The sequence below is a fragment of the Lipophrys pholis genome (genome assembly GCF_963383615.2).
Source record: "Lipophrys pholis genome assembly, chromosome: 15".
NCBI classification, from domain to species: Eukaryota; Metazoa; Chordata; class Actinopteri; order Blenniiformes; family Blenniidae; genus Lipophrys; species Lipophrys pholis.
Genome location: NC_137642.1, coordinates 1,913,676 through 1,938,912, shown reverse-complemented (window position 1 = coordinate 1,938,912; position 25,237 = coordinate 1,913,676). Strand labels below are relative to the sequence as shown.

General features: G+C 40.9%; 1 protein-coding gene across 1 annotated transcript in view; it reads left to right on the top strand.

The window, feature by feature from the left end:
- slc1a4 (solute carrier family 1 member 4) overlaps positions 1–24,659 on the top strand; it is a 53,263-nt gene extending 28,604 nt beyond the window's left edge. The window contains exons 2-8 of the mRNA XM_080481059.1: positions 2,109–2,151; positions 8,138–8,203; positions 12,289–12,455; positions 12,555–12,788; positions 13,948–14,142; positions 14,232–14,366; positions 23,621–24,659. Of these exons, the coding sequence (XP_080337185.1) occupies positions 2,109–2,151; positions 8,138–8,203; positions 12,289–12,455; positions 12,555–12,788; positions 13,948–14,142; positions 14,232–14,366; positions 23,621–23,861 (1,081 nt within the window). The 3' untranslated portion in view covers positions 23,862–24,659. The remainder of the gene's footprint in view (positions 1–2,108; positions 2,152–8,137; positions 8,204–12,288; positions 12,456–12,554; positions 12,789–13,947; positions 14,143–14,231; positions 14,367–23,620) is intronic.
- The last annotated feature ends 578 nt before the right edge of the window (positions 24,660–25,237 follow it).

Sequence of the window (25,237 nt, the reverse complement as noted above, 5' to 3'; positions counted from 1 at the left end):
CCGCCACCCAGAAACAGATAAGCAGGAGAAGATGGATGGATGGATGGATGGATGGATGGATGGATGGATAGATACAATGTAATGTCCACCCATCCATTATCTCCCGCTTATCCGCTTATGGATAGATACAATGTAATGTCCATTTTATTAGTTTTATTTGTTCTTGCCATATTTATGACAAAAAACCCAGAACCTCTGAGGCCATATCGACTCTCCCTATGTTTAGCCTCGTTTCAACAGTGCCCCTTGGTGCGGGTCGGGTGGGGTCGGCTATCCGTAACCAGACCCATATCAGTGCCTTGTTTCCATTACACGGGGTACTGTTGGAAATGTAGGCAGGGTTATGAATGGTTGCGTAATCACGCAGGATGTCACGGCATTTCACGGCGGTCAACGCGGGAGAAATTGAGGAACAAACATGGAGGATTACGCGAGCGTCTTTCTGTATGTTCTGCTCGCTGATAATGGAGAGTGGCATCTGCACCTCCTGAGTGGACCATGGCTCTGTGAACATTTTCAAAAAAGTTACCTGATTGCTGCCGAAGAACTGATTCGAAATGGCGGGCTTGCTGGGAGAATAGCAGTTGTCACGGACCAATGAGCAGTGTTGAAGCTCCTCCCTCTCATATCGGCACGTTACGCCTGGTACCCCAAGCGGAGGGGTAGCGAGAAATGATTACCATTGGTACGGTTTGTTAACAGTTTTGAGTCACTGGAAACGCACAACTGGTTCCGACCTGACCCGTACCGGCACCAAGGGGCACTGTGGAAACGAGGCTTTAGAATACTTTCTGGATATGAGGTGGAAGTTATGATGATGCACCTTATATTGTATTAAGGTTATCAATGTCATGTATTTTTAGTGTCTTAGATATGGCAAACAGAGGATTTGTTGGAGCATAATAATCAGTTTGATTTATGATTCTAATGGCCTTTTTCTGCAGAAAAAAAATAGGTTCAATGTTTGATTTATAATTATTTCCCCACAATTCCACCCCGTAGTTCACATAGGGAAGAATGAGGAGTTATATATTAAATAAATTGAGCAAATTTTTATTTATTAGTTATCTAATTTTGCACATAATGCCGATATTTTTTTGCTATTTTTGTCTTCAGAATATTTATATGTGGCTCCCAGCTGAGCTTTTCATCAGTGATTCCTAAGAATTTAATTACCTGCACTTGTTGAATAAGTTCACTATTAATTTTAATATGGGTTTGACTGTTAGTATCCCTGTTTCCAAATATGACAGGTTTAGTCTTTGTCAAGTTCATTGAAAGTTAGTTATCAAACCAACTTTTTAATACTGTGAGCTCTTTTTCTACAGTGTTTATGAGCATATGCAGGTCTTTTCCGGAGCAATAGAGACTAGTATCATCTGCATATAATATACAATTAACTTTTTCCATAATATTACATACATCGTTCATATAGATAATAAATAATTTGGGCCCAATATAGAGCCTTGTGGAACTCCATGTGTGATAGTCTCTTTTATTGGAGTAAACATTATTAATGTGCACATACTGGTTCCTATTGCTGAGGTAGCTTTCCAGCCATTCATTCACAAAAGTGTAAACAGTGCCCCTGACACATACCCCTGAAGCTTTTTTAACAGTGTGTGCTCTATTGTGTCAAAAGCCTTGCTTAAGTCAATGAAGACACCCACCTTATAGTCTCTGTTGTCTATTGCTGTTGCAATATCCTCAGCAAGAGCCATGGCTGCCATCAGGGTGGATCTGTTTGATCGAAAGCCGTACTGATTGTCACTCAGCAGGTTATATTTTTCAAGAAAATTATCAGTTAAGTTTCAACTGAGAGCCAACGCCAATATACATGTTTTAAAAAGGAAATATGGGATTTTCAGGTGATGACTCCTTTAAATATAAATTCAACAAAAGTAAAGATGAAAAAATATATATTTATTATATATTATTTATTTTTCTTGACATGTGTTCTCTTCTTTTTGACACATTTTATTTGATGGAAAGCGAGAAACACCTTTAAAAATACAGCAGTGTTTCCATCTTTTCAGGAACTCTTCGTATTGGCTGCTAAAATTACTTTGAAAGACTCTTCTCTGACTCGTCTCCCTTTCTCCTCGCAGGAATTTATTCCCTGCGAACTTGGTGGCGGCAGCTTTCCGATCTGTGAGTAACACCTTTTTTATCAACTCCTTCCACTCTCCCCCCCCAAACCAATCACCACCTGCTGTTCTCTGCACGGCGTTCACCAGAATTTACTTCAACAACCATGCGGACACCCCTCCACGGTCATTTGTAGCACCTGTAAATCCGCCTAGAGCTTCACAGTGGCTCTTGATCAGGAGACGTCCAGGACAGCCCCCCCCCCCCCCCCGCCCTCCCAGATGCCGCTCTTTCTTATCCAGCCGTTTCCATGGAGCAACCATTCCATTCCCACCAGCCTAGCAACCCGTCTCGCCTCGCTAACTCTCCAACACAGCCCGCTCCACTTCCCGGAATTTTGATCGCTGTCTCTTCAGGCTAAAATAAGAATCAGGAAAGTTCAATATTTGGGGATACAGAGATGTAACATGGCTATCTACACACATACAGGAACAACACACAAACAGAAACTTAGCCACTCAACCTACTGCCTCCAATAAGCCTAAAAGCAGGTGTGGGAATTATGAACTCTCCTCCAAGTCAAGCTTCAAATGCAGCCGGGTCGTAGAGTTTAGTATAGTTTGGTGCTAACCCCCCCACAACCACCCCACCCCCCGTATATACGGTGGTACAGCCCCTGTGGAATTAATCCAACTGTGGATTAAACCGAGAAAGCAGAGGAGAGGGAAGATTTACACAAAATGACAAGCGGCTAGATGTTTCAATAGAAACAAATGAAGTGTGTACTCACTGATCATAGACATGGCTGACTTTGTAGTTTTGAAATCACATCGAAGTCCTCTGTGCCTTCATGAATATATTGGAGTCAAGGTTGTCAGCCTCATTTAAAGTCCATATGTCTGCATGGATGGTGGGAACCTTCATGCTATAAATGAGAGGGGCCATTGTTACAATGCTGCGTCCTGAAAAGACTGAATGTCACTGGACGGCATCCAGCTGGACCTCAAATCTACAGACACGCTAACCCTCTGTTACTCAGTGAGCAAAGAGAGCGCATCTGTACGAAGCGGCGCCATCGCTGGTGTTTATAGAACAAACAAATGTTTTCAATATTAGACATTGTAATTGAGTTTAATTTACATTACAGATACATATTTTGATCAAACAGTGGTTTGAAAATGGTAATATTGTTTATAGTTATATAAAGTTAGTATCTAAACTGTATGGAGCCATGTTTTTGACCTAAAATTGGTTTCCTCTTGTTTGGTCTGCCACCCAATGACCTTAAATCAGGGATGTTCTAATTCTTCAGTCCCACCATAGCGGCTCCCTGAAACTTTCCAAAATAAAGATTTTGCTTTCATTTGTATGCTATGTACATGCCATACTATTTAAAAAAAAAAAAGCTCTAATAACCTTGATAAAAACAGCTAAAGAAGGCAAATAGCTAAAACATTCACAATTGCAATAAATGGATAAGATAGCTAAAACTACCATGAAATAATACAAGAAAAACCGCTAAAATAGTAAAATTGCTAATATAGCTTAAACGGTTCTGTCCATTAGGAAATAAAATGGCTAAAACAATTAAAATGGCTAAAAGGAAAGAAATCATGAAAAAATTAAACAACTGCTAAGACTGACAACAAAAGAAGAAAAAAATGATCTAAATTGTAGCTATAAAACACCATGACTGCAACGCAGGATTACTATTGCAACAACACATCACCAGAAGGGTAAAACTAACTTGTCTCACAACGGTCTACTCTAAATCCAGCTCACATTCCCTATTAGTGGGTGAATAATCCAACGCTTGGTGAATTCTGCTTCACAATGAGTATGAGTGAGAAACAGACTTCAGCCAAACACTGCCATGTAGTATAGATATCTGATGTGTTTTGTGACCTGCAATTTCAAATACAACGTTCAACCTGGGATAAACTCATACCAAGAGTTAGTTGGAAGACATAGAAGTTCATTTCAAGCACTTTATTTCCATTAGCCTACGTTCATATCGAATGATTTTAAATGATTTGACTAAGTCTGGTTGAAGGCAGATTGACCTGGCGCACATGAGAGAAAGCTATTGCTAACTGTATAGAAACCAATCTGATGGACCATGAGCCTTTACTATGGTCCTGTATAAAATTTTCTAAATTGCATGCTGCTGCAATTAGATTACCAAACTATAGTGACCTCACACTCAAATAAGAGCAATCAAATCCAAATTTTGTGTGATTACGGCTCAGTTAACATCTGAAAGTGTTACCATTACCACAGTCCATTAGATGGAACATCGAGCTCTCCTAAGCACAACATGAGATTATGATACCACAGTTTGACGTGTTGGTGGAAGAAGTGGTCAAACATATTGGGTCCGCAAATACTTCTGACTTTGACAAAAAATAGTGTGTGTCTCTGACTCCAGAATGCATTACTCTCTCATGACAATCCTGAACCAATAACTCAGAGTATCTGTGGGCGTGGCTCCCGAAACCTGAGGTCTGAGTTCTGTAGCCTTCCTCCAATACTGATAAGGCTATTTTCATCTAGAAATGGTTTCAGGTCTTTTATTTTAGAGTCTCTGTTAACGTTTTGTCCATATTTCATGTGACCAATTTCTCGACTGAAACTGTTCTCCTGAGTCACTTTCACCCAGTACATCTCTGCGGCTGTAATCTCCTCAGAAGTTAACTCTCCTTCCATCTTTTGACTTAAGCGGGTTTTGGTTATAAACCTCTTTACCCATGCAGTAACTCTAATTGCATTTTTTAGCCTGCTAAACTTCTGTAGATCAAGTAGTGGATCATTTTGATCTGTACTGGCAAGCTGTACTACTACCTGGGAATTACACCTGAGCTCACCATTCACTTCATCTGCAACACAGTCCACACCACTGCCCTCAGTTTCAACAGTGGATGACAAGGAAGGGGGTCCATTCCACCAAAGCTGACTTTGGCCTCTTGTAGGTAGATCAGCAGGGTTTGTTTTGCCACTACAATGTGACCACAGTTCTAGATTGGTGAGACTTTGAATCTCCGTCACTCTGTTAGCCACAAATGGCTTCCATCTTTGTACGTTGCTGCAGATCCAATGCAGAACAATAGTTGGCTGTGTCCACATTTTCAGCTGATTTCTCTCTAGACTTCCCAGCCATGCTCCAATCAGTGCGCCCATAAGCTCCAATCATGGTAAAGTCATCTTTTTTAAGAGAGTTACTCTCAATTTGGACGCCACAAAACTCGTCACAACTTATCCATCTTTGTTCTGTCCTCTTCCATCTTGGAATGGCCAGTAGATGGAGCTGTGGCAGGTCTGCACACCACTGATCCCACTTTTCAGCCAAGTCCTCGCTGCCACATTTCTTGGAATAAACATTTGACTCTTACAGTAAATGGAGTGAGGAAGCTGATGGGGTTGATTATACGTGCTGAGGTCTTGAGTACACTTCACTTTGTGTCAGGATTCGGTGGGTCCGGTCCTGGCAATTTTGTGTTCTGTTTGTTTTGGTGGGTGTGGTCTTTCTCTTCTGTGTGTAGTGTTCCTTCCCACCCCTCTCATGAGTGTGAGAGGATAACTCAGATTACACAAGTTCATCAGCTAACAGGAATGGGCCGGATGAAACTCCAAACACCACTCTGTTCATCCTCATTATGCGCAGCTCATTTTCATCATGGTCTTTGGTTGGAGGCCTATGCAGCCACAGGAACCTTACTGCATCTTTATCTTGGTCTAACAAGGCTATTGCAGAAACACCTTGGTGATGTCAGCTGTGAAGGCTATCTGGTTGAGTCTAAATTTGACTAGCACATCTCGCAAATTTGGATTCAGGTTAGGCCCTGTGAGCAAGCAGTCATTCAAAGAGTGGCAACCGTCTTCATGTGATGATGCATCAAATACAACTCTGAGCTTGGTCATTACCTTGTCTTCTCGAAGCACAGCATGATGTGGCATGTAATACTTTACAGTCTCCTGCTCTTCTACTATGGAAACATTTTGAGGCACATCCTCACAGATGCCTTGCTGCACGTAATCATCTATGACATCATTGTACCTTGTGTGGAAGAGTTGCACAAATGTAAAGTGTGTGTTGAGAAGAGCATACAGAATGAGTGTTATACAGATGAGCTCAAGTACATCACTGCAGGATCAAACATTCCTTCCTCCAGTGGTCTTCTGAAGTTACACCCCACGATCGACCAAGACGGACTTTTGAGAGTGGGAGGCTGGATAGCGCAGTAGAACTTAAGCGTGGATGAGGTTCATCCTTCAATCATTCCTGGTCAGCATCATTTGGCAACACTGATTGTGTCACACTATCATGAAGCCGTGAAACACCAATGAAGACACCTGACTCAAGCAGCTGGATTCTGGATAGTAGGAGCAAAGCGCTGTATAAGTAGCTTGATTCACAGATGTGTCACCTGCAGAAAACTGAGAGGACGGTTGGAGCATCAACAGATGGCATCTCTTCCAGCCGAGCGGTTACAAGTTAGTGGTGGTTGGTGTTGATGTCTTTTGGCCCTCGGATGTTGTGTCCCGCCGCACAAGAGGAGGAATCTCCAACTCCAAACGGTGGACTGTCATGTTCTCATGCATGTGTCCGAGAGCAGTTCATATTGAAGTAATCGAGGCAATGAGTGCCAGCAGCTTCATCAACACTCTGAGGAGGTTCTTCGCTATCAGAGGCCAAGTGAAGCAGATACATTCTGATTGTGGAACTAACTCTGTTGGCGACTGCAGTGAGCTTGAAATGGACAAGTCAAATCCAAGTTTTAAGAGTGTGGAGATGTACCTAAATACAAAGCATTGCACTTGGGTCTTCAATCCACCTCATGCATCCCACATGGGTGGCGCATGGGAACGCATGATTGGTATTGCCCACCGTATCTTGGACTGCATGCTTCTGACTCATAAGAACTCTCAGCTCACACACGAGGTCCTGACAACACTCATGGCTGAGGTTGCTGCTTGGAAAGATAGCACAAGACATTAATTCTTCCAAAATGGCTCTGAAGTAGGTCCACTGCGGTATCATAGTTATCATCAGTCATTGTCAGTCCTGCTACGGCTCTTGAAGCAGCTCCAGGTAAATATGACTTAAGATATGAAAACTTCTCTCTCTTACTCAGAGGGACATTGTTGTGAATCGCCCTTTCATATTGTGACCAGAATTCCTGCCACTGACTTATTTCTCCACTGTATTTCTCTATCATTAGCTTGGGCAGTTTAACATGTGGAAATTAACCTCTGAAATACCTTAACACACATCAACAAACCAATAATTAACCCCACACACACACGCCCATCAGAATTTAAAGAAATAGTCCAGGCTGTATACCATCATATACAACACAGAGCTAACAATTAATGATACAGTTTATACATGTTACCTTGAGACAGAAGAACCGCAGGTGTGGATCAGCTTCCTGCTCAACTCGCCTGTTGCTGCCCATCAGAGTCACCAGATGATTTTTCTTTGTAAATCCAAAGTAGCTACTAGGTTCCCCTGTTATTTTTTTTTAATTTTTTAAATTCTTTTTAATTTTTAACACGACAGTAAGTGCTGCCGGGTACGTCAAAAACTAAACTTCCCAAAAGTAAACAGAATGTGACTCCTCCTTTTCCCATAATGTATAATTTTCTAAAGCGACACACACAAACCGAAATAGAAGTCCTTTTTTTTATTCTAAACGTGATTCACACATGCTGTGATGCTCCTTAATGAAGGCCCAGTGAGGCCCCCCCGCCCCTTCCCAAACCCACTGCCTAGGCCTGGGACAACAGACACGATTCCACCCCCCATCGGCGGGCATGCTTCAAACGATAAAGATTTCAATCTCTTTTCCTCTCCTGTGGTTATAAAGAAAAAATTATTTCCATTGTTGTTTGACTGGCATTCTCAGCATTCTTTTTGATCACGACAAACATCCCATGTATTTCTTTTTGTTTGTTTTTTTACCACTTTCCGACTTCCAGTTGACATTAAAAAGAGCATTGACGCTGGGTAAAGATGTGTAACTGAACGTTTCTCTCCTCCATGCTGCAGTATGCAACTGGATACAAGATGGTCCCTGCAGGGAATCACACGAATGGGACGGCTTTCTATGAAAAGGTGAGTTAAAGGAGAATCCACCTCATCCGTCATGCACATTTAGAGCCAGCAGAGCATTTTTTTTTTAAAAAGACAAGTCAAGCTGGTGTTCATGGTTACTGAGAGTTTGTGTGAGACTAGTGATTCAGCAAAAATAGTTCAAGAGACTATGATGACTATGGTCATACAAGGCGTTACTTAACCATATTACCAGTAAAATACACAAATAGGTGAGAAAAGTGTAGTTTGTGCACTGTTTTTTGATAATTCATGAAAATTATGATGTCTGGTGACTAGGGATGCACCGATACTACTTTTTAAAACTATAAGTATTTTGTCTGGTCTCTACCCTTTGGCCTGTTTGGCATGGGGGGCCGTTTGGGGCCATCGGGATGGGTCGTATTTACTAGACCAAATGTCCTGCATATCTCACAAGTTTCAGTTGAGAAGGCTGCCTTAGTTCAATACAGATGACTTTGTAAATGCACAATTAATCACCACACACAAGAACATTGATGTGTAGGCCATGTTCAGGCTTTAATTGCTTAATATAATGAACCACGTGAAGGTAAAAATATCTACTTACCAGGGGTCTCATTTATAAAGGCCGCTGATGCACAAAACGGGTCCTGAAAGATGCGTACGCCTCTTCCCATGCAAAGTTTGTGATCTAAAAAAATAAACTTTGTAGGAGAATGTGTGTACCGGTACGCCAACTTTGAACCTTGCGCACGCACATTTTGGAGAAGGGGAAAACTGACAGCGCTGATTGTGAGGTGCAGAAATGAAGCCAGATTCATCACATACATTTAATGTCTTCTAATATCAGACTTACAAGCTGCAGTGGTGTAGATGTATTTCTTTAGATAAAACTGTACTTTATCAGTCTGCTGTTCTCTCCACCAAATATATTTCCTTCCTTCTCTGACACTCTGACACACACAGTGGCCGTCACAACCATAGGGGCTGTTTTTGTGTCCAGTGATGTGCTCGGTGCTGCCCCCATGATGTCACTCTCCCCCATGATGTCACTCTCCTCTAACCTCCACCTTCAGATCAGACTCTTCTTCTCCACCTCTGCAGTCACTGATCTCTCAGTGGCTCGCACACTATTTACAGCAGTGACAACGTGCTGCCGTTGACTTGTTTTTTATTTTATTAATGATTCCACTACTGTGACACCAAATAAGATCATTTTCCTGACCTCCACCTCTTCCAGAACTATTTCACTCTCCGTAAAATTCCTTTTCCCCGTCTTTTCTGCCAGGAATTTGCATCAAATGCCAGCGATCAGCAGGCTGATTGACATGCAGAAATATTGATGAGGCACTTTGCATTGACCATTTATGGTAGAAAGTGGGCGTGGTCTGAACTGCGCAAAAGTGCAGGTGGACTTTGATCTGTGAAGGGGAAGTGCGTGCAGATGTCCGCACGCACATTTTTACCGATCAGATATTTTTGGGCTGCACGCAGTTTTCAGCTTTTGGGCACATGTACGTTTTTAGTAGGAATCCTACACAAGGTTTTATAGATGAGGCCCCTGGGCCTTATAACAAAGTGTGTGAGAACATACACGATCATTTAAAACCAGGACTGAGCACCATTAGACCCTGTTTACACTGCAACGTTACAAGTGAAACTACATAGTTTTTGTGTTTTTGCTACAGAAAAGTTTCGTGTTTACATGTCAACATTATGTAAAATGATGAAATGGCAGAAACTCTGAAATCAATGTAGTTTTCATGTAGGGTCACTAGAGCGTGCTGTTGTGTGTTTTAAGAATGAAACCACACACACATGCACACAGAGAACAATAGGCTATCAACATTAGCAATGACAGTACACCGACATTCAAATGAACAGACAACCAGGTTGGATTCTTATTTCAGGTGACACTCAAGTATAAAACTACCAAGTCCCACAAGAATTTCGACTGGGAGGAATGACACTCTGGAGGCAAACATTGTTTGTTATTGACCATCTATTCGCGCATGTGCAGAACAACTATTTACTAGGGTTGTGGTGCGCATACGCTGTAGAAGCGTTCATCACGTCTACCCATAGACGGAATCCGAGTGTTTTCAGTGGCTCAGAGCACCGTTGTCATAGAAACGGACACCGTTTTCATTTGAAAACTTTGACGTGTAAAAAGGGCCTTAGTGTTCCTACAGACATGTGGCGTTGTGAAGTTTGCTACACGTCTCTGCTGAGCCTCATAACTGGTTATACACACTAGTTAAGACGACATCCACAAGATGATCAACAATTCACAAAAATATAATTAAAAAGTCATTTTGTATAGTGGGAAAGTATCCATTCAAATGTAAAATAAATGCATTAACATCACCAACTGCAGCAGCTATTGAAATGGGCTCACCTGTTCAATACTGGTGGTCACAAATATGATCCTAGAATCCTCACTGGGCCATACGCGATCTATGACCCAAATATCTGTTGATGTTGGACATTACTAATCAATGTCAATGGTACACAAAACTCAGTATTGGAATCTCTTGATGAACTCTGTGCCCGTTGAAAAGAAAAGATCATCCATTGGTTCATCTATTGGGCCATCCATTGGACCATCCCATGAAGGGAACATCTTCTCTGTTCCGGTTTCCTATACAAGTTTTGTCCCAGTGAAGTGGAAGTTTCTTAATCGGTGTCCTTTCCCCAATGTAGTCACTAAGTTCAGTGACTGTGTATATTAGCTTCCTGTCGGTACAGAAGTAGAAGGCATGAACATTGGAGTCAATTGAATTCTGACTTCATAGTTTCTGTAGAATCTTCATGATCTGAAGGTGTTTCTGAAGCCTTGGAGACCCCTCCCTTCACCGGAGCATGGATTTTACAGAAACATCCTAATTTGTCACCTCCTCAGGCTTACACAAATCTGAATTATTTGTTGTAAAGTATATTGAATGGGTGACCTGTAGGTTATCTTTAGACAATACTTGCCCAATACACATTTCTTTTTCTGCCGTGATGACTCTGTCAGAGAGTTGGCATATGGACAGGTCTTTCTGGACCAAGCACTTGGCCTGCTGAGCCTGTGAGATGTCGGTCTTTAGAGCCAACCAAGCTTGCTGTGGAGCTCCAGACTGCTGTTGGCCCTGCTGTTCGTCGTAAACATTGCATGGCAGACAATAAAATTGTTAGTTTGTCAGCAGGATTAGTAAGAGGATTTAAAGAGGAAGGGTGGGGAACAGATGGATGTTGTTAAATAGGCTGCTGAACAAAGCCATTTATCGGGGACATTGAAAGGCTTTTCAAACTTGTTCACCAGCAGCATCGAGTTAGCAAACACAAGAAATTGATTTATAAGGTTCAGATGATGGGGTTTGAACTCAATACTCCTTGATGAATGTTCAGTCATTTTAGAACTTCAATTAAGTCGAGGCTTTCTGTACGATTAATGTGCTAAAAGTGTGATGAATCTTCTAAATCCTGATTGTTCTCCCCAGTGGCCTTGGATTGCCCCCAATGACCTAGTATGAGGGAACAGTTTGAGGGGACCTGATCTTGGCTTCACTCCATGGTATTTGTTATCAGAGGTGGTGGTGGACAGTTCTCTCAGTGCCGGGGGATGAGGATGGTGAAGCTGTGGGAGAGCTCAGTACAATGGGAAGGGATTGGGCTCAGGATTTATCATTGTCCCTCTTTGTTATCCATCATCCAGTTCACTGAATCCTTCAACTACCTCCAGACATGTGCAAGCATGCACTCTGTAGTAAGCTACTATACAGAATAAACTTCTGAAATCATCATTAGTAATGAATGTTGACCGCTTCCCAATGAACGAGTACAAATTCAAATGGGCTGACCTCTTTACAACTGCTGGAGGTCACAATGATGATCCCCCAAGTTTTTTATAACATCGTCACTGAGCCAAAATAAGCTTATGATCCAAATACCTACATTTTTAGTACATTACCAATCAACCTTTATGGTACTTTGGAACCATCCATTGGGCCTTCCCCTGCAGGGAAAATCTTCTTTTTAAGACATTCCATACTCGTTTTGTTCTATACAAGTGGTCAGTCAGGTTCTTAATTGGTGTCCTTCCACTTAATCATGTCACTAAGTTCAGTGACTATGTATTTCAGGTTCCTGTCGGTACAGAAGCAGAAGGCATGAACATTCTGGGTCTGGTTTTATTTGCCATGGTGTTTGGCGTGGCACTGCGGAAACTGGGAAATGAGGGAGAAGAGCTCATCCGCTTCTTCAATGCTTTCAATGAGGCCACCATGGTGCTGGTGTCCTGGATCATGTGGTGAGTATTTAAAGGATTTTTTTTCTTTTATTCTGCAATATGCTGCTGTAGTACTATATTTGTGAGTAAATTGTGATTAGTTTCCTTGGTTCCTCTCAGGTATATCCCCTTTGGCATCATGTTCCTGGTGGGAAGTAAGATTGTGGAGATGGAAGATGTGGTTCTCCTCGTCACCAGCCTCGGAAAATACATCTTTGCTTCGATCCTGGGCCACATTATTCACGGTGGCATCGTACTACCCCTCATTTACTTTGGTTTCACACGCAAGAACCCCTTCAGCTTCCTGTCAGGCCTCATCACACCCTTCACCACAGCGTTCGCCACATGCTCCAGGTATCACTGTCGCCTCAGAGGGTCTTACAACGTAATCATGGAAGTTTATGCTTGATGGCTTTGAAAACTAAATGGACTTCGATGCCTGGTGAACTCTGCGTTTTAAAAAGCTCACAGAGTCACATGCTAAGGTTTACTCTTGCAACATGAACTTTCCTCCTCACTTCACTCATGGATTATCAGCCTGGCTGGTTGCCCGAATATTAACTTTAATCTTGTGCCTCAGTGTGACACAAGATAATGTGTCATCTCTGCTTGTGAGATATTTCATAATCAACTGCAATAAGATCTGTTTCACACATGGCCTGACTTTGGCTCTGTGTACACAACAACATTTTCAAGTGAAAATGCAAACCTTTCAATGCATTTTGGGTGTCTGTTTGCACGGCAACAATGTTCAGAGTCACTGAAAACTCACCTTTTAGAGAACATCTTCCAAGGTGGAGGTTTTCCAAAACACTCTGACTCAGTCATTGTGAAAACGAGGGAAAATGCAACTTTCTCACTCAGATTTGCTAAGAGTTACAACCTTTCTTGAAGAGGTGTGCATGAATATCACATTTGTAGCTTTGCTGTGTTTCCATGCCTTTGATGTGGTGTGTTATGGAAGAAATTTAATTCAGGCTTTTAATCCTTTACAATATTCATTTCCTCACACGTCATATTGTAAAAGGTTGAAATAAATTAATTCGTGTGTGATTGTTATATGTTGGATTATATATCATACATTATCTTTTTTTTATTTATAATTATTTATAATAATAGTAACATTGTATGATTAATTATAGTTATAACAGAATATTTAAGCATTTCATTAATTCTCATTAAATATTGAGAAAGCAAGAGAAATAATGGTAAGGCACCTTCACAACATCGACACAAGCCTTGAATAATCTCTGTTTATCACATTTTATCTAGGGTGTTGAACCTTTGCTTGCTTTGTAACCAATGCGACATGGACATTACCTTCAATTCTTATCCATTCCTAAAGATTATACTTTGTATTTTTGCATCAATAAGTCAATTAGTGTTCAAGTTGGTGTTTGATGGCTGTGTCGCAGCTAAGGTTGCAATAGTCTTGGCTTGGAGTTAGTGTCAGATGTGTGTTTGAATTAATTGCAAACCAAGCCAAAAATGTCCACGTCTGTGCTTCCACCAGTTCAGCCACTCTTCCTTCCATGATTAAGTGTGTGGAGGAAAACAATGGTGTGGACAAACGCATCAGCCGCTTCATCCTTCCCATCGGGGCCACAGTCAACATGGATGGGGCGGCCATTTTCCAGTGTATTGCTGCCGTCTTCATCGCACAGCTCAACAACGCAGAGCTGAACGCTGGGCAGATCTTCACCATCTTGTAAGTACAAACTCAATCAACTCTCACAATATAAACAGTGGATTTTATATTTTTTATTAAAAATGCTGCTATCTGTATTTTTCCTTTAGGGTGACGGCCACGGCCTCAAGTGTGGGTGCTGCAGGAATCCCAGCCGGCGGTATCATCACCATTGCCATTATCCTTGAGGCCATCGGTCTGCCAACCAACGACCTGTCCCTCATGCTCGCAGTTGATTGGATCGTGTAAGTGAAACCTGTCATCAGATGCTTTTTTTCTCTTAAATACAGACATAGATTCCAGCCACACTGCATAAATAAGTGTCTCCAATCCATATGTGAACCATATCAGAGTTTTGTAATGACGGTAATAACAGCACAAAAGTGATTTTTATAAACCCACCCAAGTTGATTTCATATGTGATCTTAAATTAGATAAATGGAGAAATATTTTACAGTGTAACATATCAGTTTGAACAATCATGTTGAATTTCATCGTCATCAAAGCGAGACAGGTCTCATAATTCTGCGATGGAGGACAGCAACTTATATGTTACCCCATATATTAAAGCAAATGTATCAGTGTGGTGGCCATATTGGATGAGGATCCACTTCACCTTCAGTGCGTCAACTTCTATTGACGAAGGAATTCTTTGCAGAAACACTAAGCTTCTCAACATATTTAAACATAGTTTGGTTTGTTGCAGACAGGAAACATAAAGTTCTGATCCAGGATGCTTTTGTACATAAATAATTTAGCAAGCAGGTTTTACTTTTGAGCAAGGGTCTCCAACCCAGGACCTTTGGACCAAAACTGGACCGCGAGAGGCTCCAAGCTACCGAGCAAATGATCAAAAATGTAAAGAAAAAGAAGAATTTTTTTTTTTTTTAAATAAATTTCTTAATAGTAGCAGACACAGCACAACACTGAAACCTGAGTTAAAATATTGGTGATGCTGCCATTAAAGCTAGCAAGCTAACATTAGCTTCAAATCCTTGCTGTCAGAATGAGTTTGTTAAAACATGCATAATTCGACAGCTTTCCAATAGCATAATTCTTGCAGCATAATTCTAATTCAGCATAATCTTCCAATTTTTTTTTTACGTTTCACTGTAGTTTGCACCAAATGTATGTTGCGATTTACGCATTGTTTGTTTTTATGAAAATATCAACATTTTCCTCACACATATTTCAAAGTGTAGTTCTAAAGGTTATTATAGTACTATTTTACCAATATGGCTCATTCAAGATGCAATTGGGCTGTTTGTGACCCCTGTTTTGGAGTGTGATGGTGGTCACATTTAAAGGTCCAATATTATGCCAAATTCACTTTCTAATGGCTTTCAATGTCCTGCTGCTGATAGTAACATGTGTCCCTATCGCCTGTGTGTGAAGACAGTCTGTCATTTCCCTCATTTGCTTTCTCCGCTTTTTAGCAAACGTGTGCTCATACAGGCCAATCAAAGGTTTCCTTTCGATATCATGCTTGGAAATAACAACTCCCCCTGGTAGTGGAGCTCTGAGTCTGAACTTCTTCAGGAGCCTCTCCTGGGTCAGATTCTCGTTCAAACTGGTTTGGTTAAATAAACAGTGTTTCTACAAGAAAAAGCAATAAATCCACTGTAAACACTCATAAATGGTAGTGTAACAAGGAAACCAGATTAACTGGTTTCCTTGTTAACTGGTGACCGACTAAAGTAAGACTCACAAAAAGTATGACATTTGGAAACTTCATTGTAAATGCTGTTACACAGCATTTCATCGGCACAGCTACAGAGTTCTGTCTGGTTTTTAATGTCTGTTATTACAGGGTGTCCGCGGGGTCTTAAAAAGTATTAAAAGTTGATAAATCAATTGTGGGACAATTAAGGCCCTTAAAAGTATTAAAAAAGTCTTAATCGCGATCCTATCAGGTATTACATTTTATGCGCTTTAACTCGGTTGCGTTCTCGGAGCTAGATCGCCTCGGGGCTGCGTGTGTACGGGTGTGACGTCATCGCATCACAGTGAATATTCCGGCGCAAAAACAGACAAGAAGAAATTTCCGATCCAACCTGCGGAGATTTCTGATCCATGAAGCCTCGTCTGATTCACTGTTATTGAAATGACTCCACAGTGTTTCCCTGCTGCTGCTCTGCTCACTGGATATAAACTGTGGACTGGATTTCCTGAAGGGAGACGAGGAGGAATGATACAGGAAATCCATTCCACAGTTTGCAGCCAGCGAGCCGGCTAGGGAAGTAGCACTGTGCTATCCAACTTTTCATGACATGTCGCTGTTTGGACGGATTTTACCCTCAAAACATCGACGTGGATGTTTGCAAAGCCCTTGTACAGCGAGGCGGTCACTCTGCAGCCAGACGTCACCATTTTAAAAGGCCAGCTCCCCGAGGAGAACGGCACTGACTGCGGCATCAAAACAATGAACAGCAGCTCCTCCACCGTAGCAGGCAACTCACACCTCCGTGAAGCTGCGTCCTACTCCACGCTAAACTCCCTAAAAATAGTCCCAATGGTTGGAGCTGTGTTAGAGCTGGAAACATTGTGTTTGTGCTGTGTTGCTAAAGAATTTCTCCAGGGATTAATAAAGTGATTCTGAGGTTTTAAAGATAGAATTAGTTTATCATAAGATGATGACGTCACTCAGACCCCCACATTGTCCAAATGGAACAAAAATACTTTGTACTGCTTCTTTTTATGACGTTATACTAACCTCAAGTTGTCTTTTGAGAGAATACATGTATACATTAGTACATTTCATACATTACTGTAGAGAGGAGTTTATTACAGCCTCATTTAAAGTCAACAATAATGATAATAATAATATTAAAGCAAACAGAGCTCTGGTATCAGAATAGTATTGGCAGATATACAAATTTGGGTATCGGGATCAAATCAGAAGTGAAAAAACCTGGTTTTTATTTGGTGTTGACACGTGAAACGTCATGTAAACAGGGCCTAAATGTTTCAGTACTATGTCAGAATCTGCACAGATACTCTCATGGAAAGAAGTTTAATTGTAAAAGTAATTTGTGAAATCCTATTATGTTTGTCTAGCCATTTTTAACAGAAGTCAAATATACCTCAAGTTTATTCAAAAAACAATTACAGAAAAATATTAGAAATGTATTTATTGGTCGAATTCATACATTACCCAAGCTTATAAATTTCCATTAAACTTAGGACAAGTAAAAATTTGTCCGGGCAAGAAAAAAGTTGAAAAAGCACCTGCCCGAAGTCCCATATGCAAGGTACTAGCCACAAGACTTCTGTTGGCAGCATCTTTCTGTGGTCCGCCAGCAACACGACCACCTGGTAACGTGACAGGTGAGCTAGCCAACACAGCTATGACCACAACCTCTGCTTCATCGTCTGCTGACATAAGGGTGACTATGCGCGGCACACCAACGCTGTGTGCAGAGGTCTTCTGGTGTTTCCGGGTTCGGACCTTGCTAAGATGTTTACCTGGGGCAAGGACAAAACTGGATACCTCATAAGATTGGGGTCAGCAACGTACTTTAAGCAGGAGCTTGTTGACAGCATCAACAAAGCTGGGCCTTTTGTATTTATGTTAGATGAGTCTTGTAATAAGTTCTGGTTTTCCGGCCAGTTGGCGTTGAATAACTGTTATTACTTGTTGTGGCTGTGGGGAATGTCAATAAACCTGCCTTTAGTTTAATTCATTCTTTTGAGTTTTATCCTTCTCAGCATACCTCATTCCTGTTAAATTGTAAACTACAACTGTTAAAGATGTGTTGCTAATGTTGGGATTTATGGTTGGTTATTAGCATTAAATTACTGTAAGTAATAGATTACTGAAAGTAATAAATCACTGGAAGTAATTTATGAAAAATTGAAATTATTCTTGGAAGTAAACGGTCATTTATTCATTAACAACTCCTTAAGTAATTGAGTAATTACTTAAAAAAAATAAAATGAAAAAATGATCAAAAATAATTTATTAATAAAAAAAAATATTAATTTGCATAAATTTGTTATTTATGTATTAATAATAAATTGGGGCACCACCAGACAAACTGGAAATAGCTAATACCAAAATATCAGTCTCGTTTGTAAAATGTTTATTTAAGTTAGTTAATATTTCTGCAATCTTAATTAAAATGGAAGGTGTGAGATCCGAGCACAGAGTGTTACAAACCAGTGAATTGTCAACAATAAATACACAATAATCCCCAAGAAGCATTCAATTCAGCCAACAGGCGTTTATTAACAAAATCTACTAATTCATAAATAATTCTGAAATCATCTCATAAATCAACACACTCAAGTAGCAAACGACATCTAACACGGAGATCTAATCTATTAAACAGCAAACACTATGTACAAAGAGTGTGTGTGTGTGTGTGTGTGTGTGTGTGTGTGTGTGTGTGTGTGTGTGTGTGTGTGTGTGTGTGTGTGTGTGTGTGTGTGTGTGTGTGTGTGTGTGTGTGTGTGTGTGTGTGTGTGTGTGTGTGTGTGTGTGTGTGTGTGTGTGTGTGTGTGTGTGTGTGTGTGTGTGTGTGTGTGTGTGTGTGTGTGTGTGTCCTTATCTGATCAGATAAGGGGGGCGCAGGGCTGCGAGGAGATCCGGGTTAGTGGAGGAAGGGGGAGAATTAGAGAGGGTGAAGACCAGAGAAACCCTGAACCCTGGTTCCTCCACACAGAACTTCCAGTGGACTGGAGCTCACTTGGACCTCTGGTTCTGAGGTGGAAAACCCGACTTGGTTGGTGCGCGTGAACACGCGTACACAAACATATGAGATGCTGCGGCCTTCTGAGCAGCACATTGAAACACACATCATGTTAGCTTCACGCTAATCTAACAATATATCTGCCCAGACAAAAGCTCTCACCGTCCGTGGTGCTGTTGGTTCTGTGAGGCTGTGGTATGTGGTTGTTACCGGGTCTGAATTCATCGTCCTGAATTCAGAGGCCTGGCTTCAGCTGCAAGAGTGGACAGCAAGGCAGATGATTTGGAGAGGAGACGCTGGCTCTGGTCTCCAGAATTCCCCCAAAAAAGGAAAAATAGAGTAAACAGAAGAAGTGGTCCAAACTGGGTCCTGCTCGTCCAGCAGGCTGGCGTTGGTGTTTCTTTTGTTCGTTCTGGGTGCTCTCTTATATCAACCTGAGGCAGAGACATGTGTCTCCCTCGAAGGTTAGATTGAGAAGCAGAGAGAGTTGGTAGGAAAATCTTCATCCAGCTTGAATTTCAGACCCATGTGGTGTTTGGGTCGGATTCGACCATCCTCATTGGTAATCAACCTGGGGGGTTGTAAAACTTCCTCAGTCTCTGGCCAGCTCCCTGCTGTTTTATGGCCTGTTCATTGTCCCTGGTGATTTTCCTCTGGGGGAGAAACTTTGGGGAGCAGTTCACTGGAATCTTCAGCCCAACCCTAACAACAACTTAAAGTGGTGATGAGGTCTTAATTGCTTTCGAAAGGTTTTTTAAAAAGTCTTAAAAAGGTATTGAAATTAACCTCAGGATTACACTTCGATAACACAAAAATAACATTCGGACAAATTTTCCATTATTTTATTTTTCTTCTCTATCCCACCCCACCCCATCACAGCAACACAAAAGCCAGATAGCTCAGAAATGCAAACTTGGGTACTTAAAACAAAACACAATAAATAAACAGACAGACAAGCAAAATATCCATATATATATATATATATACACATGCATACATACATACAGATAAATATATATACACAAACTAGGGATGTCCCGATCAGACCGGTAGATATCGGATCGGGGTCGATATTGGTGATTTGTGACTGATCGGCAAATCCAGCTGATCACCCCGCCGATCTACAAAAAAACTAAACTTTTTCACGTCAGCTGCCGTAAAGCGAGCCCCGTTTGCGACCTGCCATAAAATAAGGTTAGCAGCCTAAAGCCATTGAGTGGATAAAATGTCAGCAGTCTGGAGGTATTTTTTAGGTTGATAACGAAACTAGTCCAGCGGCCAGTTGTACTATTTGCTTCACCACAGTCCCGAGAGGTGGAGCACCAGAGCTACGTTTAACACAACTAATTTGATAAGACATCTAAAAAGTAAACATGCGGCGGAGTACGCTCAGCAAAGACGATCATCCGTGGAAAAAACCTAATAACCACAACAATCACGGACTACAAGCTCCGGTCGAGCTGCAGAAGCTAAAAGCAGGCAGAGCGGGGCCATAGACCTATAAAACTAGAGTTTTATATAGTGGGTTACGTGTTCATGTGCAGAAGTCTACTTCTAAATTTCTATGTGGTCTGTCTTCTTCTGCGTTTTTGTTGTGTTTGGTGAGTCGCAGCGCCCCTAAAGGCCTGGCATGTGTACTACATGCCCTGAAGCCTCATGTTGAGCCGTGTTCATAGTGAGGTGTGGACGGTTTTTTGGGAGAAGGCCAGGGAGAAAAAGGATTGTTTTTTTGTCATGTGGATGTACCCTCAGTTTACAACAACAACTAAGGAAAAGCCACACTGAAGCAGCAAACTCAGTGCAGCTTTAAAATAAAGGATTTAAAAAAAAAGGATAAGTAACCACAGGGGAGCGATATGGCGAAAAAAAGAACCCAGACGGTTACGCTAGTTTGAAGGGAGACTGGGATATTCTGAATAAGTTTTTGAGAGAACTATGTTAAGGCTACTTTTGCCAAACAGGTTTTACCACTTTGATGTGGAATTAAGTTTAAATTAAGTTTAAATAAGTTCTTAAGTCATTCTGAGAAGAATTTTGATTCAATAAGTGAGTTTTACAATAATTTCCAGCTAAACAAAGCTTCTGCCAATAGTGCTTTTAGCTTCAGACATCTTAGTTGCTCCAAAAATAGACTATTGGGTATATTTGCAATTGCAATGTAAGTATCGGATCGAGAAGTATAGGTATCGGCCGATACTCAATTCTGAAAAATCGGATCGCTATCGGCGGCAAAAAAGTGTGATCGGGACATCCCTAATACAAACATACACAAACATACACAAACACATGAGAGAGATAAACAAGATTTTTTAAAAAAAGAAAAAATCGAGTCTTCCAGCCTGGTCGCCGCATCAGAGCTTAAAGTGGGTATGTTAATATTTTGGAAAAAAGTTCTCCAGGTCTGAAGTATTATCAGATTTAGAAGAGCTATACTGTGTTTAGTAGTATTTCAGAAATAGCCCTGATCAATTATAATTTCTGAGATAGTTTTAGTTGCATTTCTTTGCCATAATTGATGAGCCAGAAGTTTCCCTGTTTTTTCCTTGTGCTCATATGAATGACTACGCAGTTTTGAAATAAGATATTCTGTTTGTTTAGTTGATATGAGGTTGTATCTTGTTTGCAGTAATAAACGTTGTATATACAGTATATCGCTGGTGTCGGTGAAGAACTGTATATTGCATCCAGATCTTGTACGTCTTCTGCCAATATCGCGAGGCATTCATTTGTTGCCTTCTTCTGTTGTGCACAGTAGGAAACAGTTTGTAAACCTCAGATACGCTTTCAGTGTCTCCCAGACAGTAGATGAGGACATTCCTGGGGTTTGATTAGTGTTCAGAAATAATTACATTTCATACCTTAGAAAATTGACAAAAGCCTCATCTTTCAGTAATAATGGATGGACTCCATGTTTGACCATTGGAATGTGCTTTAGGGATGTGCACTGTCATAGTCAATGGGGAGTGGCCTGACGTCACCATGGCATTATAGTCACAGTCTTTTATCAAGCGTAAAAGTTTTTTATCCAAGAGAAAATAATCTATACGTGAAAAAGTTTTGTGTACGGGAGAAAATAAAGTATTTCCTTAACGTTGGGTTACGATCCACCAAACATCTCTGATGCGATTGGTTTTAAGAAAGCATTGAATTACACAAGCTGAGTTATTTTCAGGTGTTTTGTTCTGCGAACTGCGATCTACAGCAGGAGACAAGGCACAGTTCAAATCACCGCCGAGAATGAGGTGATGTGTTTCCAGTGGTTCCAAGTGGTAACAACCAACTGGGTTAACACCTGAGATTAGTGAAACCTGATGCTCTGCATAGAACTGTTTAACTTTGATGAAGATGTGTTGATTCTATTACAGTAATTGAGTTCTATTGATAATGATATTAGATTCTATTACAGTAATTGAGTTCTATTGATGATATTAGATTATATTACAGTAATTGAGTTCTATTGATGATGATATTAGATTCTATTACAGTAATTGAGTTCTATTGATGATATTAGATTCTATTACAGTAATTAAGTTCTATTGATGATGATATTAGATTCTATTACAGTAATTGAGTTCTATTGATAATGATATTAGGAGTAGTTATCAACCTGTAAACCAACGTTAGCTCTGCCACACACACACAAGGTCTGCATGCTAATCTCTGCTTTACTAACTTGTTAACTCACAGTCCTACACATTTCACATCAAAGACAACATCACACAGTAAACTGAACAACATCTGACGACTCCAGACGTTTTACAAGACAAATCGTATTCACATCAACTCATTCTAGAAATGTCCCTTTAACAGAGACACCCAGGAAGCAACACTAAAGATGAGCTTCCCTTTGTTCTCCCAGCACCTGGGCAAGACTGAGGACTGTCTCTCTGATAACCACCACGTGGTAGAGTCAGTCGTCCAATAACTGGAGGGTTGGCGGTTCGAATCCCACTCTATCAAAAAGTCATTGTTTTTGTGTCCTTGCTCAAGGCACTTTACCCACATTGCCTTGTATGAATGGGTATGAATGGTGCGTGAATGTTGGTAGTGGTCGTTGGCGAAAAATGGCAGCCAGCCTAGCTTACCATCACTGGTGGGATTGGTTTGAATGCATAATGGTCTGTACGTCAGTCAGTGCGAAAGAAGTGCTATATAAATCCAAGCCATAATTATTATTATATTTTATGTGGGTTACAAATATAATGTTGACCTGAGGCCAGACATCAGTTTTATGAATTGATATTGGAAGAATTTGCTTCCTGTCAGTGTTGTTGATAGTAGGCAACTATGATGTCTTCATTTTCATTGAGACCATTTTTCTTGGGCAACACAACCATCCATCCATACATCCTTCCTTCCAGCTATCCATTCATCCTCTTTATAAATCTCCATATATGTTTTGTTTTTCTTTGGTTTTGTTAGTCATTTGAGGATTTACTGTATGTGTGGTTGAGACGCCAACCTTCGGAGCACAGTCTTCACAATATCTTTGAGCTTTCATTGATATGATATACAACTTAAAAGCGAATTAACTTGAAATGGCAGTTTTGTGAGAAAAAAAACATTTCCTCCCTCATATACCACAGGTTGAACCTCGTTCATCATCTTTGATCCACATTAAACCCATTTTCTGTTGCTTTGTTTAAAATGACTTTATTCTTCTGAACGCTGCTATCTTAGGAAATAATGGAAATGTTTGTGGTTATATGCTGTTTTCTTGATGTTAATAATAACTATAAAGTAATATTTCATCTTCCAAATGAAATGTAATGAACCAACCTTTGTCTCCTCTGTACTTTCTGGCACAGGGACCGGACCACCACGGTGGTGAATGTGGAGGGGGACGCGCTGGGAGCTGGAATCCTCCACCACATCAACCAGCAGGAGATGAAGAAGCAGCAGCAGCAGCAAGAAGGAGACGGCGAGCTGGCCGAGGTCCGGGTGGACACCATGGCCAACACACAGGAGACGGAGGAGATATCGCCGCTCGTGAACCACCAAACAAAAGCCTTGGAAGCCATGCCCGAAGCCATCGAATCCGTTCTGTGAACTGAGCGAGACTCCTGCCTCTGGAGGGGGTCTAAGTTTCCTGACATTTTGAGCTTTGACTACACTGACGAAGCAGATGGGGGAAACTGTGACCCCAGAGTCCTTAAAAACAAATGCAAGGCCATTAATCTGATAATTTCCACAAATGAGTACAGGGAACACCATACAATAGTCTGTTTAGAGAACAGTGGACCCACAGTCCACCCAGAGCTGTGAGCTTTGTGTCACACCATCTCAACATCTGTATTTCCATTCAAACATTTCAACACAGATGCAGACAAACTGCTGTTCAGCATGTATACTGAAACAGGCTCCTTAATCTGTATCTTCAGTCCAACTTTTTGGAGATATTTTTAAACGTTTCAACAAAACAAGACATAGAAAGTGTCAGCTAGATGGGAACTTCCCCATTAATGCCATTTATCTGTTTGTCTTGTGTGCCAAACGTTTCTATGTTGGGAGCACATTCGTTTGGTTTCGGCAGCAAACACCAACAATGACTAAAGATAGATAGTTATCATACTCTGAAAAGTAACTTTTCAGAAACTAGGATATAAACATGTATGTATTTTTTTGGCTCCAGAGCAGTGGCGACATGAGTGTGGAGGCTTGTGTTTGCAGACAGCCAGCAGGCAATGTTAAATATTAACTCTTCAAATAACAGGTTGGAAATTTGCTGTTCTTTTAGAAAGAATGTTCGAGTTATTAGTTACAAGTGGAGAAAAGCATTTTTCCCAACATTTTCCAACTGATTACCATTCTTTCCAAGTATGCTCAATTAAATTTTCCCCCTTCCGCAATTTACAAATCTCACTACAACAAAGCCATGATTGGCCCGACTCTACCTCTGATTGACTGAATCGTGTATTCTCACCTTAACCTTGAAACCTATAAACCACTTTTGTTGCCTCAATCAAACCAACTGACTGAAAACTAGGTAGTCACTGGAATTGTAGTGTAGCTTAATGTGCTTCTGGAGGGGGAACTGTAAAATTTGGATACACACACATATGCAAATATGGTACCATGAGCCACTTTTTCAAATAGCTAACAGTCACCAACAAATAGCCAATATTTCCCAACAAATAGCCAGTATTTCCCAACAAATAGCCAACATTTCCCAATAATTAGCCTACATTTACCAACAACTAGCCAACAGTTACCAACAACTAGCCAACACTTGCCAACAACTAGCCAGCAGTTACCAATAGTTTTAGCCTACAGTTACCAACAGGTTGCCAACATATACCAACAACTAGCCAGCATTCACCAACAGGTAGCCAACATTTACCAACAGGTAGCCAACAGTTGCCAACAACGAGTCAACGGTTACCAAGAGGTAGCCCATATTTACCAACAACTAACCAGCATTCACC